This window comes from Thamnophis sirtalis, unplaced genomic scaffold, assembly GCF_051295495.1.
Source record: "Thamnophis sirtalis isolate CommonGarterSnake01/CBP01778 unplaced genomic scaffold, rThaSir2_p1.2 scaffold_3, whole genome shotgun sequence".
NCBI classification, from domain to species: Eukaryota; Metazoa; Chordata; class Lepidosauria; order Squamata; family Natricidae; genus Thamnophis; species Thamnophis sirtalis.
In genome coordinates this window covers 46,179,031-46,196,835 of record NW_028261383.1, presented here as the reverse complement: position 1 = coordinate 46,196,835, position 17,805 = coordinate 46,179,031, and the positions used below count along the sequence as shown (strand labels likewise).

General features: G+C 38.1%; 1 protein-coding gene across 1 annotated transcript in view; it reads left to right on the top strand.

The window, feature by feature from the left end:
• The window catches only part of SUCLG2 (succinate-CoA ligase GDP-forming subunit beta), a 234,057-nt gene that overhangs the window by 57,284 nt on the left and 158,968 nt on the right, over positions 1 to 17,805 (top strand). The window contains exon 2 of the mRNA XM_087708854.1: positions 8,990 to 9,131. Coding sequence (XP_087564980.1) covers positions 8,990 to 9,131 — 142 coding nt within the window. The remainder of the gene's footprint in view (positions 1 to 8,989; positions 9,132 to 17,805) is intronic.

The following is a 17,805-nucleotide window of genomic DNA, read 5'->3' as shown; positions in this document are numbered from 1 at the left end:
AGGAATGGAAACTGTGTAGTCCATAACTGAGAGCACATCTTCGGCATAGTGAAAGCAGAAGCTACCGCATTAGAATTTAGGATAAGAATTTACTGAAAAACATAGAAGAGAAAAGCTTGCTGTTATGTTACTGACTCTTTGGGGACTCTAAAGAAAGAGACTGCTGGTTAAATTAAACTCAATATATATGCATTAATGAGATGCCAAGGCATTATGAGGACGTTTTGAGAGATAATAATTAACATCCAATATGTCTACCTCAGGTTTTGTCTTACAAAGTAATGTTGCCAGAATACTATTTGATCTAATGCTTTGCAAAAAAGTTTTGTTTGTGTTCTACAGTTCTCTATTTTATATGTTTATTCATGACGGCGGTGAAAATACTAGTGTTTTAATTTTTGGGGAGAAAATCTTTCCAAACAATACTAGAATTAGTGTCCTCAGGGAGGAAAAAAAAATATCCTGTGGGTTTTTTCCCCCTCCTTTCCCTTTCTCATTCAGATTTCTGAGAAAGAATTTATTTTTGAAATATTCCTGAAAGGACAACACATCCACCAAAAACTGTCCTTTTACGCATTCAGGAATTTACAGAAATCTACTCATATTCTCATTCTATTGTCATACTCACTTTGCCCTATTCTATTCCATTATTCTTTCTATTGAATCCATTGTCAGTTAATGTTCTTTGCAATAATGTACAGTTTTGTCTACATTGGCATCTAAACCTGATAGATAAATAGATAAATAGATGATAGATAGATAAATAGATGATAGATAGATAGATAGATAGATAGATAGATAGATAGATAGATAGATAGATAGATATAGATAGATATAGAGATAGATAGATAGATAGATATAGAGATAGATAGATAGATAGAGAGAGAGAGAGAGAGAGAGAGTTAGAGATAGATAGATAGATAGATATAGATATATAGATATCATCTTTTCTACTGTATGATGCTGAAAACAATAGAAAGAAATCCTTGAACCTTTAATAAATTTAAGCGAAAAAGCCCTATAGGCTACTCCCTCTATTGCTATGCTATATAGCCCTGTGTTGAGTATGATAACACATCATAATATTTTCCCCAACCTCTAAAGGAAGGAGAGATTGTTAATAGCTGCATATTTTGTTTGCCTTTGTAAATAACGATCAAAATGTGTGCCTTGTGTTTATATGGTTAATTGGAATAAACATTAACATGATGTGGGCTACAATCCCCATAAACTCCAGAGAGAGAGAGTCTGATGGTTACAGTTCAGAATATACACAAAGTTCCTGATCATTGTTTTTAAAAAAATATGCTGTGGGAATTCAGGTCCTTAAGAATTCCTTCATGACTATTTGAAGCAAAAAGCAAAAAAAATGCTATAGAAAGGAGGCTGATATTTGCTTGTTATTTTTCCAAAGTTCTATTCCATTTATGGGGACAATATTTTAACATCTGTGTTTGTAGATTTTGCATGTTGTTTCTAGAAAGTCAGAATATCCCAAAGTTTTTTCCCCCCTCCATCTAGTGATGATTGATTGAACACTCACTGAAATATGAGAAAGAAGCTAGATTTTTTTTTAATGATCCCTGTAATTCATAGTTTCAAATTCCTCAAAGGCCATTTTTAAACCTAGAAAATTAAGTTCCAGAATAGTTTGGTTCACTCATTGTACCGATTTACAATTTTGTAATTGTAATTTTCTAGGTTCTTGTGCAACATGGCATACAGGTCATAATGGTTAGATTCCCATAACAGAATAAGTGAAGCCTAAACAAACTGTAGTTTAAATGCCTGGTGTAAACCTGTAGTGTTGGTTCAAAGTTTTGGGTTTATACATCATACAGAATTCAATGCCCCATAAACCAAGAACTGGATAAGCAATAGAATTGTTATTTCATAATTGTTACATAATTGTTACATTTATATCTTACCTAACCTTACAGATGAAACTCGAAAAATTTTAAGTTGCATTATTGAAATAAATAAACTTTTGCATGATATTCTAATTTTTTGAGTTAGTGCGATGTTTTTGTATTGAATTCTTAAAAGTCATTTTGTCCTTTCTTAAGTGTTTCCCCTTAACTTAGTATTAGTTTGATGCAATATGAAAACCCCGGTGTAACTCAGTAGGATAGATTCTTTTTGTGTGTCAGAGAATGAAGGATTTTGCATCTTGTTTTCTACAGCAAGACTTCCTTTCTCCGGTGCTTATAATGTAACTTTTAAGCACATATGCATTAGCTCTGTAGAGCTTTTAATACACAGTCAATTTCAAGTGATTTCCAAAGGGTACAGTTAATCAATGGCTGTAGTAAGCAGCGGTAGGGTGCTTTCATTTATCTTCACTGGTAGTTCATTTATCACAAGGAGTTTGTGTATTGTGAAAAATCCTGATTGAGAGCCTGTCTTCGTTGAAATTCAGCATGGAAAGCAAGGGCTTGATGCTTAGAAGTTTTGTAGCTTACAAAGGGAAATAGCAATAAAGGGAAATGGGTTTGTTTCTCCCTTTCAATTGGCAGCATGTTAGACTTTGAGAGTTTCTTAACATTTGTCAGTCTCAAGAACAGTGATAAATAATATATTAAATAAGTAGCTGTTTCCTTGATTCCCCAGTGAATTTTAACAAGGCATGGGATGCAAATTGTTGAATTATTGGAAAAGTGTATTATAAGGAGCCTGGGGAGGTTAGGTGAAAAGGTAGTAAGTTTATATTAATTTAAGAGAATTATTTTATTTTCTTTTGCGTTCTGTGGTATGTGAATTCATAATCTACTTTAGCTAATATAAAAAAGACCTTAATATCTCCTTGACTAGAATAATGATGATTGAAAATGGACATTACTAAGCTCATCTCTAACCAAATGTAAAAAAATTCTGAGTTTTAGGGGGAGAAAGGCTTTGCATAACATTTTCTCCTGAGAGATTTGTTGCCGGTTCTCTGTAAGCAGTGATAATGGTTTATGGTTTTTTTATGGTTTATGGTTTTATTGAAATTTGTAGGCCGCCCTTTTCCCTGAGGGGACTCAGGGCGGCTCACAGAAAACCAATATAATATATAATAGCAGTCGCAGCAGAGCATACTCAAGTCATACTACTAATCAGCAAGCTTAGGGAGAGATGAAGGAAGGAAAAAGAAAAGGAATATTTCTTTTTTCTCATCTCCCCTCTTGCCCCTTATTAGTTGTAAGGGGAAAAAAAATGAGGCAACAGTTTTACAGAATGCAGAATAATAGAATTGCAGGGAACCTTGGAGGTCTTCTAGTCCAACCCCCTGCTTAGGCAGGAAACCCTACACCACTTCAGACAAATGGTTATCAATCTCTTCTTAAAAACTTCCAGTGTTGGAGCATCTACAACTTCTGGATGCAAGTTGTTCAACTGATTAATTGTTCTCACTCTTAGGAAATTTCTCATTAGTTCTAGGTTACTTCTCTCCTTGATTAGTTTCCCTCCATTGCTTTTTGTTCTGCCTTCAGGAGCTTTGGAGAATAGCTTGACTTCCTCTTCTTTGCGGCAGCCCCTGAGATACTGGTATCATGTCACCCCTAGTGCTTCTTTTCATTAAATTAGACATATCCAGTTCCTGCAACCGTTCTTCATATATTTTAGCCTCCAGTCCCCTATTCATCTTTGTTCCTCTTCTCTGCACTCTTTCTAAAGTCTGCATATCTTTTTTTTTATGATATGGTGACTAAAACTGGATGCAATATTCCAAGTGTGGCCTTACGAAGGCAGTTTTGGACTGGTGAGCTGACAGAATTGATTTTGGGTATGGAGTATAATGAACTAGGGGAGAAGAACTGGGAATTTTTCTCCAGCTACAAAGTAGAAATTAATTGAGACTAATAAAAGTGCCTCTATTTTGTGGGATTTTTTTACAAGCTTCCTTCCCTTTGCCTCTTCAAAAGCAGTATGTTACCTGAGTCCAAGTATAGATCAGTTTGCCAATATTTTTAATATTCCTAACTTGCTTAGTGAGAAAAGTTGTTCTGTGGCATTTTGCTGCAGTTGGGAGGGATGTGAGACAGCAGACTAATTTAGACATAACATTTGTCGTTTGTTAAAGCGTGGGAATGAGAGTTAAGCCCCTGGTGCCTTTTTGTCTCCTTTCTCTTGCAGTTCTCCAAGCTTTGCCTGTAGAGTTTAGCCTTTCTTGCTTAATTTAAATCCAAGGGGATTTTTTTTTAATATATTCAGAATAGGGTAGTGGTTTAATCATCATTAATGATGATTTAGCTCGTGACAGCACTATTTAATTTATAGGGTCATAAACTGTTATTAAAACCAAAGTTATCTGATTTTGATCTAATTCATGGGAAATTAATGCAACAAAGCTGTAACAAAAGTGTAGGAGGAATTGTCAAAAGTCTTTTTGCTAAAGAGTTATTGAGGATAAAGGTACACAATTTGAGGATCCAGAACCTGTCCTTTAAATGCTTGAACAGTAGCTGTCTGATCTCTCTCTCTAAAATACCACACTAATGAGAAAATATTAATTAAACAGTAAATATTAACTGCATTTGATTCAATGTGTTTAAAGTATATTGTCAAACTAAACTTTGTATTAAATCAACCCTAGTAATTCTTTAAGCCCCATTTGGTCAGTGGTTTGGTTTAGTGCTGTGATGGTGAACCTATGGCAGAGGTGGCACGCAGAGCGCTCTCTGTAGACACATGTGCCATCAGCAGCTGCACTTCTGATTCCAGTGCATGCTTGTGCACCAGCCAGGTGATCTTTGTGTGTGCTGGAGCCCTGGAAACCTGAAGACCAGCTGGCATGTGCATGCCGGAAACCAAAGGACCAGATGGCTGACATGTGCATGCGCATTGGCCAGCACATCTTTGAGTTTCTGGGGCTCCGGCGCGCGCACACACACACACACACGCACGATCTGGTTTGGCCAGTTGTTGCCGAAAAGGTTCGCCATCACTGGTTTAGTGGTTAAGAGCCAGTTTGATGTAGTGGTGAAGACACTAGGCTGGAAATCAGGAGCTGGTGAATTCTAGTCCCACCTTATGCATGAAAGTCAGCTGGGTGGTTTCTCCCCAAGCCAACCCACCTCACAGGCGGGTTGTTCTGGGGAAAATAGGAGAAGGGAGGAATATAGGTACGTTCTTGAGTTATTTATAAAAGGAATAAAAAATGTGGGATAATAAATTGCCTATCTAGTCCTGTTTTTGAAGAATGGCTCCTAGCATCTCAGCCAAACACCAAAAGGAGCCCTCATCCTGAAAAAGCTGCCAACCATTAAGCTTGTGTCCAGCTTGACCCAACAAAAGCCACTCCCTTGACTCTTCTTGAGCCAACTTCCATTCAACTCCTTTGGGTGGCTTGCTCTGAATGATGCTCAACAGATAGCCATTCCGTCTTGTTGCATGAGAAGAAGTCTAATGTCCTCTCCTTAACCTCAGTAGAGATGCCTGCTAATAGGTTCCTTTCCCATTCGCTTCCATCTTTTATCTTTTTAAAACAAGAAGCAGACGTTGTGGAGTTGGGTAGCTCAGTCTCTTTTGTGCAGGGATAATCTCAGCCCAATTAAAAACCTGGGGAATGAATCTGATTAATTCAGCCCATGAATTTCCTATTTTGTCTATGCATGCGAAAGCGAGGAAAAGAAATACATATTTGTAGAAACGATGTACTGCTGTATCCTATATCATACACAGGAAAGCATCTTTCTTGAATTCCACAGCAAAACAGCTCGCATTCTGTTGCATATTGCCTTCTAATCCAGTATTTTCACTTATCTTGCATTCTGTTTGCCAATGAAGTAATTTTGCATATGCTATGTAATATCCTTTCTCGGCTGTTGTTATCATGTTGCTGTTTTAGAATGAAGCAACTAAGCTGCTGGTTAGAATTTTCAGAGCACATTCTGCAATTAAGTAACCTTCAGGTGCTTAATTAGATCTATAAAGAGAATATAAATACTGCAATTACCCTGAAAAATATTTGGGTAATAATATCTGTTATAAAAATCAACAACTATTATTCAAAGACCTTTGTAAGCAGTGATAATCTCAGCAATCTTTATGTTTCTTTAATGTTGACGTGCCTGAAATATTGCTGTTGTGCAATCTCTCATTGATGGGACTGCTCCTAACCTTGTGTTCCATAGGCATATCTTGGTTATTTCATTCATCACTGTTCAGGCACCCTGAAGCTAGGAATAAATTAGTGTGGAAAGATTTTTGCCATCATCATCCTGAACAGTAGCACTGTTTGTCAGACACCATGTATATATTGTTGTTAGGGATTCAGTGATCATTGTTCAGCCAGGTGCAAATGAGAGATAGTATATTTGATCATTCATTCTCCCTTTTGTTGGGTGACTCTGATGGGTCATTCAGACCACTGCCAATAGGATTACAATGTCCACAGGCTGTCTTTGGTGAGTAGTTTCTCTTTGGCCTGTAAAGAGATCAAGGGTGAGAAGAAAACCTACGGAGATCTTGGGAGCTTTAAAAATTACCTTTCAGCTGCTGTATTAATGAGGTTCTTGCATGGAGTGAAGAAATATCCAATGATTATAATGATTATAATAATATAGGGAAGTAGAAGGCTATCTGGCAAGGCTACGATCAGGGAGGAGTGTTGGATAAGAAACCAGATAATGTGAGATAACCATGTCTCCGTAGGTCTATCTATAATTGCAAACCATCATGAAGGCATCTATGTATATATTAACAGATTTGCTAGAGGCCATTATATACTGTGTGTGTGTGTGTGTGTGTGTGTGTGTGTGTGTGTGTGTGTGTGTGTTCGTAGATTCGTAGGTATGCTGGTCTTGTTGTATTTGGGTCTTTTCCCATGTAAGATTGAGATTGTCTTGGCAACATTTCACTCGCCATCTTCAGGCTGGTTTTGGGCTTAAAGCTTGGTCGGAGCTGCCATCTTTCTATAAATCTTGGTGGGTGGAGTGCTGACGTTGTTTCAGTAAGTGGAATGATTGGTTGTGTGGTTGTATCATGATTGGTAGATTGGTGTTGATTGGTGCCAGCTGTGTGTCCATTGTTGTTTCGTGTTGTAACGGCCTGGGTGGTGGGTGGGGCTCATTTGTTGACTAGGGCTGGTTTCCAGATGTCTGGTAGGCGGGAGGTATTGTCACATTTATTCATGTTGTGGGGGTGTTTCTCTATTTTGATAGCTTCCATAATTATTCTCTTGTTGAAGTGTTCAGTTTTGGAGATTAACCTGTTCTCCATAGTGAGGGGAGGAGTATCCAGGATGGGTTGACCTTATCCTCTTGTTGATTGAACTGAGTCAGTTAAGTTCTTGGGACACAGCCCTGGTCCACCAGGCACCGCCCAGTTATCAACTCAGTTCCTCAAGTGGATGGTTTGCCATCCTGGATCTCCAATAAATTTGAAGAAATTTAAAGAAAGCAAAAGAATCAATCTGTCTCCCTACCTCAGTAGCCGCATGAGAGCTGGACAAAGGACGGCCAAAATCCCCCTCACACACAGAGGGATTAATGGGCGACTGGGCAGTTGGCTTCCAGTGCTGGAAAGGGCAGGGAAAGGAAGCGGCTGGGCTGCTGCTACCTTTCATTGGGTTCATGGAGTGAGACATCCTTGCTGTCTCTTCCTCCCCCTCACTGGGCAATGCAGGGCTTTTTGCTCCTCACTTCAGCCAGTTTGCCGAACTCCAGAAAAATATAGCTACCGGTTCTACTGAAACAAGTCCAGATGGGCTGAATTCCATCACTGTTTAAAATCCAACTGTGTGGTGTAAATTTCTGAAATTATTATTCAATTACTTTTTTTTAACATCTATTCACTGCAAAAAGGTTGGAGTTGCTTTTAGTCGTTAATTTGGCTAATTTAACTTCTGTGGGAGTGAACGGTTATTGCAGCCTACAAAACCATATGTGTCTTACATTTAGGATGGGAGGCTTTTAATACAATTAAAATGCTGGTAGTTTTTTTTTTTAATATTTAAGGCTTTAATATTGCATAAAAGCATGATATATATACAAAGAATGACACCATATTTCTGAAATGCAAAATAGTTTAGCAATAATCAATTTTAGACTCCTCTGTTTAATATCAAGATATTAACATCATAAATAATTTGGGTTTAAATGTTTTGTTTCAAATGGTGGTGTTCCAGCCATTGTGATGAACAGCAGTGTAGTTGCAAAAGAAGTTAGTCCATTTCTTCATAAGGGGGGATGCCTTTCACAAGAAGGGTAATGTAATTTAAACATTTCTAAGTAGTGCTGTAGTTCTGTAAGTTGACTTTTGCTTTCATTTGCTTTCACATACTTGATTGTCAGAAGTTCATGGTGATAGAACTGATGCTGGGGTATTATAATTAATTATATTGCTTTTCAGATTTTATATTTGCAATTTCACCTACTTGCTAAAATTTGTCACCACAAAATCAGTATTCACAATGCTTTTGCAGTCATTCACCAACATACAAAGCGATAAAAAATTTGAATTGCCCAATGTGACATTCCCTACTGAGTTTCAGTATTTGCTAATCCAGTGTTAATGGCGATTTCATAGAATATAAACTAACATGAATAACAACAATTCTATTACAGTTCAAATGAGAAAATTGTGATTACTTTATCATTTCATTTCATTTTCATTTCTATACTAATGTAATGTAATTGTAGAAAGGGACTACCTATTAAGAATTCAGAGTGGTACCAAATTTCATTGGTAATAACAGTATTTCCTTGCGCAAGCACAAATATTGTAACCTATTGGAGAACTTGATACTGTCATTTTTGTGATTTAGAAATGTGGAAGAAGAAAGCTGATAATATTCAATGAATTTATTTAAATGCATGGTTAAGTTGGAAGAATGCAGGTATAAAATAGCAATAAAAATTAATATGCACATTTTAATATCTTTTTAGATTTTAGAATGTTTTTCGTTCGATTCAAGATAGTGCACTTCCTGCAAAATAAGAATTTTTTTTTCAGATAGCAGAGTTTATAATGAATATTTTTCTCTTTCTCTATTTCATATCTTTAGGGTATTCAGTTAACTCCTAGACGATGGCTAAACCTGCAAGAATATCAGAGTAAGAAATTGATGGCTGATCATGGGGTCACAGTTCAGAAATTCTTCGTGGCTGACACTGCAAATGATGCTATTGAGGCTGCTAAAAGATTACGTAAGTTGACTAATCATAGAATTAAGCCCTCGCTATTAACCAGCCTGAAAATTAAGTTACGCTGAAGTAAATAAATATGCATAGTTACTGTGATCTTCAAAGCTGGAGCACCTTTTATTCTGGAGAGTAAAAATGTGTGAAGAAAATTAACATGTGTTCATCTTTGGATTTTTAACCCTTATAATCCAGATATTCTGAATGGTTACAATAAAGGTATGATTATGTAACTGTTCCATTGGCTTTCCAGGATCTAATTTCATTTCTTTGAAACAATTTTTATAGTAATGTCAAGCATAGAAAATCAGGAGTACAGGCAGTTCAAATGAATATGTAGGTTTATTGTAAGCTTAAGCTTTCTACAAGCCAGGGTTGCGCAGTGGTTAGAGGGCAGTACTGCAGGCTACTTCTGCTAACTTCCGGCTGCCTGCAATTTGGCAGTTCAAATCTCACCAGGCTTAAGGTTGACTCAGCCTTCCCATCCTTCCAAAGTGGGTAAAATGAGGACCCAAGTTGTTGGGGGCAATATGCTGACTCTGTAAACCACTTAGAGAGGGCTGTAAAGCACTGTAAAGCGATAAGTCTAAGTGTTATTGCTATTGCTACAAGAATCTGAACTACTAATGGTCAAAGGGAGTTGGCAGTAGATAAGAGTCAATGAGATTCAAGGTGGGCTGGACTTAGACCTCTTGTTGGTGCGAAGGGCTTCGAAACTTACAATGCATTTGACCACTCCCTATGACTCATCATGGTGATCTCCTATAAGTAAACATGGATAGCGAGCACTAATAGAATTGTAACCAAAATGGAAGATAACACTATATATTAGAGAACTGAGAAATTTGCCAGAGGTCCTTTAATTTCAGCAGGTATAAATGCGATAGAAAAAAAAATGCAAAAAATATTTTGAAAAAAAAAGATACTATTAAGGGACTACCATCACAAAAATATTGCAATGAACGCATAATTTAATTTATGTATATGATGTGATTTGTAGAGCTACTTATCTTGCACTACTGACTCTGGGAGGCTGATGAGGATTGAAGCACAATCAGACCCACAAAATGTAACCCTATGCCTCTGAGGATAAACAGTAACCCTAGTCTCAGAAAAGGCCTATTGATAACAGCAGGGTTTATTTACGCACCTGTTCCAAAGGTCTGGAGAAATAGATAAATCTTCAAGACCTTGCAAAAAAAGCTAATAGGAATGGAGCCGCCTCAATCTCCAGGGGATGCTGTTTCACAGGGTAGGTGTTGCCCAGTGGTGGGATTCATTTTTTTTTACTACTGGTTCTGTGGGTGTGGCTTTATGGGCGTGGCAGGGGAAGGATACTGCAAAATCCCTCCCCGCCCCACTAACTGCTTTCCAGCTATTTTCTCCTGTTCAACAAAAGATCAGCTGGGAGGCAGCAGGGGCAGGGCCTGCCTATTTGCCAGTTCTCCAAACTACTCAACATTTCCACTACTGGTTCTCCAGAACCTGTCAGAACTGGCTGAATGCCACCTCTGGTGTTGCCACCAAGAAGCCTTGACTCCAAGATCTGAAAAGATGACATTGTTCAACAGATGGGAGCTGGAGCATGCCACCTCTACTAATCTGGTGGGGTGAGCAGAAACAATAGAAGAAAAGCAAGTACTATAGCTCTATACCCCAGAGGCTTTGCAGGTGATGATCAGCATCTTGAATTGCACCTGGAAACTTACTGGGAATCCCTGCAACTCACAGAGCAGCAAAATTGTATGAATATAACAAGAAACACTCTAAAACTGCCTGCGGTGCTGCATTCTGGGCCAGCTGCAACTTCTGAATGTTCTTCAAAAGGCAACCCTATTGTGATGTACAGTATAGTAATCCAGCTAGGAGCTGATCAGTATTCAATCAGTATTCAGTATTTTTAAACATCCACATATGTAAATACACTCATAGGTATTATTTAATACATGTGCCTGTGCAAACACAAATACTCACAAATTGTCCAGGGGAGAACAACATCAAAAAGCAACCACAATGGAGGAGGTTAAATCACTTCTCTCATGTGATTGCCTGAGTCAGACTGCTTATTTTAAAGTAAAAATCAAAGAGTCAGCTATACCATTTGCATTTAATGTAATGTCGTTTGACACGTTACGCGTGCTTAACTGTGAGAAATAGATAGTCTAAATTAGTGATCTGGGTTCTCATATACAAACTTGCTCTTCCGTATCTGAAAGTTGTTTTACTAGTCATTCTTCAAATTACAGTGATAAAAGGTAGAATAATATCATATGTGCCACTTCAGCAGATTAAATGAGAATGCTCTTGTGTGAGGCTCTGAACCTTACATGTTTAATCTCTCCCTTTTCTTCTCTCATCAGTTCCCTTTAATGACTGCTGAGCTCAGAAAAGCTCTTGTAGCGAACTCACTGATTGCTTTCAACTTGAGATATGATACGACTTAATAAGCAACGGAGTTATAAATAGGACAGCAAAGAAAACCAATCATATATACCTATTATAGTAAAAAAAGGGTGAATTTGTGGATTGAGTAATGTTCCTACAGCTTGACATTTCATGGTTTATTAATGATATTGTCATTGATTATGGTTATGATTACAAGAGAGAGCAAGTGTATATATATACACACACACACACACTCACATACACACAATACATGTTGCTTTAAAGAAAAAAGAAGTAGGGAATATATGGGAAATAATGGTCTAAAGAACTTCAGTATGAAATATGCAGCAGTTCACATAAGGGATAGGTGAGCACAATTTTTACCCGGGGGGGGGGGGGGGCTGCTACAGGTTCACCTGGGTTTGAGAGAACCCATAGCTAATGTTATGGCCAGCTCGGAGAACCTCCAAATTCCACCTCTAGCTGACCTCTCCCACCCCACCCTTCCCATGAGTCTCCACGCGGCCCGTTTTGGATGGAAGGTAAGTGCAGGGCCCATGTGGAGGCTCAGGGAGGGCTGTTTCTGGCCTCTGGAGGGCCTCCGGAGCCCAGGGGAGGCAGTTTTCGCCCTCCCAGAGCCTTGAGGAAAGCCTCCGGAGCCTAGGGAAGGCAAAAATGTTGTCCCCACCTGCTGTGGTGAAAGAGGCTGACTAGGCCACACCCACCATGGCCATGCCCACCCAGCAACTGGACATAGAACCTGTTGCTGAAATTTTTGAAGCCCACCCCTGGTTTTGACCTCTCTGTCCTTTCTAGATCATACCTTCATCATTCCCCTGTTACCTGTTCTGCTTTCATGGGATAGTTGGGGCTGCAGCTAAGGCAGGGTTGGAGGTGTGCAAGGCTTTCTTTCAAGATGCTCTGCAAGTAATCCTCACCCCCAGTTGGGACAGGACAGGTATGCCTGTTGCTAAGCAAAGTGGTCATTAAGTGACCATTAACTTTTTAGCCATGAGAGTTAAGCAAATCTGGCTTCCCCCACTGACTTGCTTGTCAGAAAGCCCTTGGAAAGGTTGCAAATGGTGATCACATGACCCTGGAACTCTGCAACCAATGTAAATACATGCTGGTTACCAAACTTTGATCATATGACTATGGAATTGCTATAACAGTGCAAGGTCTGATCACATTTTTCCATGAATGAACATATTTTTATATCTTATTCCTGAAAGTGAATTATAATCAGTCATGGAACTTTTTGAAAATAGTGCATATTCTCCACTGAACCTCATTAAACCATTATACACTATCTTATGCGCCAATTTTCTTTTTTCTCTAAAGCAACATATGGTATATGGTCTATGTGTGTGTGAATACACTTGCTTACTCTTGTAGCCAGCCCCATAATCAATGACATTATCATTAATAAACCATGAAATGTCAAATGTTGCCACTTCCAACCGTCATTAAACAAATGGTCCTAAAGCCAAAGTTAGGAAATCATACAAAAGTGAAAATTAATGTGCTAATTCATTGATTGAATTGAATTGTTTCATGTATTTCATTTCTGAATGCACATCCCCTGTCAGATTATTGCTCATATTATTTAAGATAATCAAATACACAATAGATTAATTGTTTAATGTTCTTCACTTTTTACTATAATGAGAGATAAAGGAAGTTATTTGACTAAAGTATCCTTTAGCAGAGTTCAGTTGAATTGATGGAATAAAGTTTAAAACTTACTCTGAACAGCATATTTCAAAATTGTTAAATTGTTGTATACTTAATCCATTGAATCAACATATTTTTATATCTTATTTCTAAAAGGTTGGTATCCTCATTATTTGTCCCACTGTAGTGGTATGAGCAAATACAGTATTATATAAATAACAGCCACCACTGCCCTTCATCAACCCTTGAATTTTGAATGAAATTTGATTTATTCTGTATTATATATGTTACAAAGTCATCTGGATTGTACTTGCAAAAAATATCAGTGCAACTCATAGATTCTATCTTCCAGAAGTGAAGAGAGGCAAATACTAAAGTAGAGAAGGCACAGAAAAGTAAAATAAAGAACTCACAGAAATCAAATGTTAACAATATCTGTGAATGCTGTAGAAAGAGATGAGGAGAAACTTTTAGGATTTTAAAGCTGATCTTCGTAGTATTAAGAGAGGCATTATCAACTCTCAGGATGAATTGCTCAATATTAACTACAATACTAGTGCAGATATATATTTTGTTGAATAGTGTTCAATATGTTCAATATCGTTCGCATAGACAGAAATTGCTATTATATGTTCAGTTCAGTGAGTATCTTCCAAAATCAAACCTGGAATTAACTGAAAGGATGGCAGTCTTTGCATACTGTACCCCCAATGAGGTTTTCCCCATCAAATTAACTTCATTTTTTTAAATAAATATATCTAATACTCATCTCTCCTCCTATTTTCCCTACAACAACCTGTCAGGTGAATTGGGCTGAGAGAAAGTGAATGGCCCAGCCAGCTTTCATGCTTAAGGCAGGACTAGAATTCACTATCTCCTGATTTCTAGCCTGATGCCTTAAAGCCAGTCAATAGATAAAATATATTTACACTGACAAAACCTTTCCAAATCATCACCCTATGGCAAGCTTTGCATTATTTATGCCCTGTATCTTGTCATCATCTTTTTCCTATAGTGCTTTTTACTCCTGACAATACAGACTTCAGGAGCCTTTGTAAATAGAGATGAGTAAAAGTGTCACATTGTCACTGGATCTGGAGAAGTTTACTTCAGATACATGGTTTACACTCTTTTCAATTGAAGAGATAGGGTATTCTGGTTTTATCTTTATTCTTGAATGTTTATGCTCCTCTCATGTTTTAATGTTTCCCCTTTTCCAAATCTTTATTTTTATTGTATGCTTATCAGGCTGCAGTCCTTATCTTCTCATGTTGGTTTAGTCACACAACTGTAAAATAGTTCTGTTCAGAACTTCTATCTGTTTTCTGGATAATAATTGGATAGTAATTAAATAATATTAATGACACTTTAGATAGTAACTGAAGTCGGGAACAGATTTATCCTGATATGTTTAGTAGATTTTTTAATTAATGGTTTCCCTCGAAATACCGAAAAGTCACTACAAGTTTAAAAGGGGAAAGAAATAAAATTATTTATGGGACTATTTTTTTATCAGATGAAGCATAACAGATGCTTAGAAAATTACAGTAAAGTCACATTATTAAATTTTGTCTTCAAAGGGTGTTTAGTAAAAGATTGAACTCAAAGATGCTTTGGTTTGAACAATTCTCTAATGAAGTTAATGTACAAAAAGTATTGCTGATGAATCAAGTAATTTTATGTTCCAAGACAAGAGGCTATGGAAAAAAAAAACACCCACTTGATGTACAGTCTTGAAAGTTATCTATTATGGCTGCTGTTCTTAATGACAGAGCTCAGGAAAAAAAAACAAGAAATGCACCTTTTTGTATCTAATTTTAATGTGGAATAATAAACCAGGATATTTGTGGACCTACTTTTGAAAGTGTTCTGTGAACAATCAGAATCAATTGTGAACATTGTCATGGACCTTATTGTTAGAAATGAGACAAAGAGAGAAAACAGATGGGGATGAATGCGGCATTCTAAAAATATCAGTGTCAATTATCAGTTTATGTTCCACTGAATCTGAATAAACACAACAACATTTGTTAGTTGAATATGTTTTCAGAATTGGTAAGTTTGGGTAGCTGTTTTCTGCAAACAGAACAAGATTCATTTTTTATTTCATCTTGCTGAGGCCAGCCTTTTCTCTGGCTAGGCCTGCTTTCAGATATTTTCTTGCGGCATGGAAACATATTTCAAATTCTCTTTTTTCCTAGTCTCTCTTCTTGAATTTTATATGGAGTTTCTTTGTGAGTGAAGGAGAACTTTTAGGGTTTTTTTTAAAGAAAATAAAAACAAAGACTGTCCCACTTTCAATGAAGAAAACATTAATTTAAAACAATAATTAGCATCGGAGACAAAGAAAAGTTTTTAACAAGGGTGGCCCTCTTTGTAGATGTATGCTGATTATGGGTACAGGCAGTAAGATATTTGATTCGCTATAGCACATTATCTATCCATATACGATCATGAGGCGATTAGGGTATAGCTATGAGATCATAGGGCAGTGATGGCAAACCTTTTCAGCACCAAGTGCCAAAAGGGAGCGTGCATGCACATGGGCAGTACTGAATGCCTAAAAGGGAGCACTTTGCACAGGTGATTGTCTGGGCCGCGACCAGGAAGATGAGCTATCCCGGGGGCATGCTCACGCTGGAAAATGAACCTCTGGTTTCTGGCATGCATATGTGCGGTGGCCAGAAAATCTTCTGGTTACTGCCGCACATGCACACACACTGATCAGCTGGCCAGTGTGCATGCTCATGCCAGAAAACAGAAGACCAGCTCTTCCTACTTCTGGCATTGTCGCATGCACAAAGGCCAGCTGTTCTTTGTGTGCGCATGCGCACCAGAAACACGGAAGAGGAACAGGCAACGACATGCGTGACAGGCGACATGGCTCCGTGTGCCACTTCAGGCACGTATGCCACAGATTCACCATCACAGTCATAGGGGCTTGAAAGAAAGAACTCATTTCCCCTCTAGGGAATGCTATATTTTATCCCTGTTTCCCAAACTATTCCTTGCCTCCTAGTCTTTTCCCAGCCTATCAGCATGTCTTGACCTTCTAAATATCTTATGACTTAGCTGACAGTTTAGTTTCCCTGGGAACATGTATTTGGGGAGAAGTTAATTTTCCTTACCTAATTTGATGCCACATTTTCTCCTTCGGTTGAGGGTTGATTTATTGCTAAGTTAGTCCTTTATTTTGTTTGGGAAGATGTTATAGTGTTAGGGCAGTGGTTCCCAACTTTTACAGGTTGGCAGCCTGGTTGGGGCAGGGGAAAGGGGAACTGGCCCATGCAAGCCATGGGCATACATGTCCACCAGCCTGCCAGTCCATGGCTGGGTTGCAAACCAGCCACTGCCCTGTAGTAGGCCATGGCCCAGGGATTGAGATTGGGAATCCCTGCATTAGAGGTATTTTCTCCAAAATTCCACTTTGACTGCAAATGTTGCCCTTCATTTATAAATATAGATGCAGTTATGTGCCGGGCTGGGCTGAAAATGTATGGAGTTGTAAGTTTGTAGTAAAAGAAGAAACATTCTTTCTGTGCTTCCCCAAAGAAGTAGTCCCTACATAATGAAAACATTGTTTTTACTATCAGCCCTGGACTCTGGACAAAGAAATAGAACTGCTAAACTTTGTTGCTTTGATTGCTCATATTGCTGGACTTACAATTCCCTTAAAGTAGTAATCAAAGACATGTTCAATTTTTCAATCAAAGACATTCACTCTAAATTCCTGACTGTGACCAGAGTATAGTCCAATTTTGCTTTGCCATAGGAGGGTTTGCTCTCCGTGTTTTTCTAGGGGAATATAATGGAGTGCAAGAAGTACCTTGGGAAATAGGAGGAAGAACCATAGACTAGACAATGATTGGATAAGGGGCACTCATAGAAGGAATGGAGAAGTGGCAAAGATCTCAGAAGGGACCTTCCTTAGTTTCTTGGACTGTAAGGATGGGGGTGGGAATATGTTTTCTGAGATGCAAGAGTCTCAGAAGATTCTAGTGTAGCCATACAATAAAGATAAAGCTGGTACTTCTGGAAATGCTTCTTGTCTAGAACTTTTTTACAAGGTGGAAAGGAAGAGAGGACTGCCTCATTTTCTCTCTGTTACATTGCAGTACAGTTTTAAACAGGCAACTTTTAATAGAGGCGACCTATGTCATGTGATTCATCTTCTCCCCGAGAAGAATTGATTTGGACCCCCCTAAAAGTGCATGCAAGCAGGGCATGATTTCTGTAGGAAGAGGCAACATTTCCTCTTAGATCCACCTAACCAGAAGAAGGGCAGAGAAAATATCTACAGACCCCTCACATTCAGGATATAATCTATTTCGATTTCTCCCCTCAGGAGGCTGCTAGAGAGCATTCCATGACAAGACAACTAGACACAAAGATAGTTTCCCCACCCCCCATGCCATCACTCTGCAGAGCACTTAATTCTCTTTTCTCATCTTCACATCTTTCCTACTATCTTCTCCTATTGGTTTTTTGTGATTTAGCAACTGTTGTTTGTAACTTATGATTAATGATTATAATTTATGACCTATGACTTGTTGTTTATATGTACACTGTACTTATGAACCAGAGACAAATTCTTTATGTGTCCGATCACACTTGGCCAATA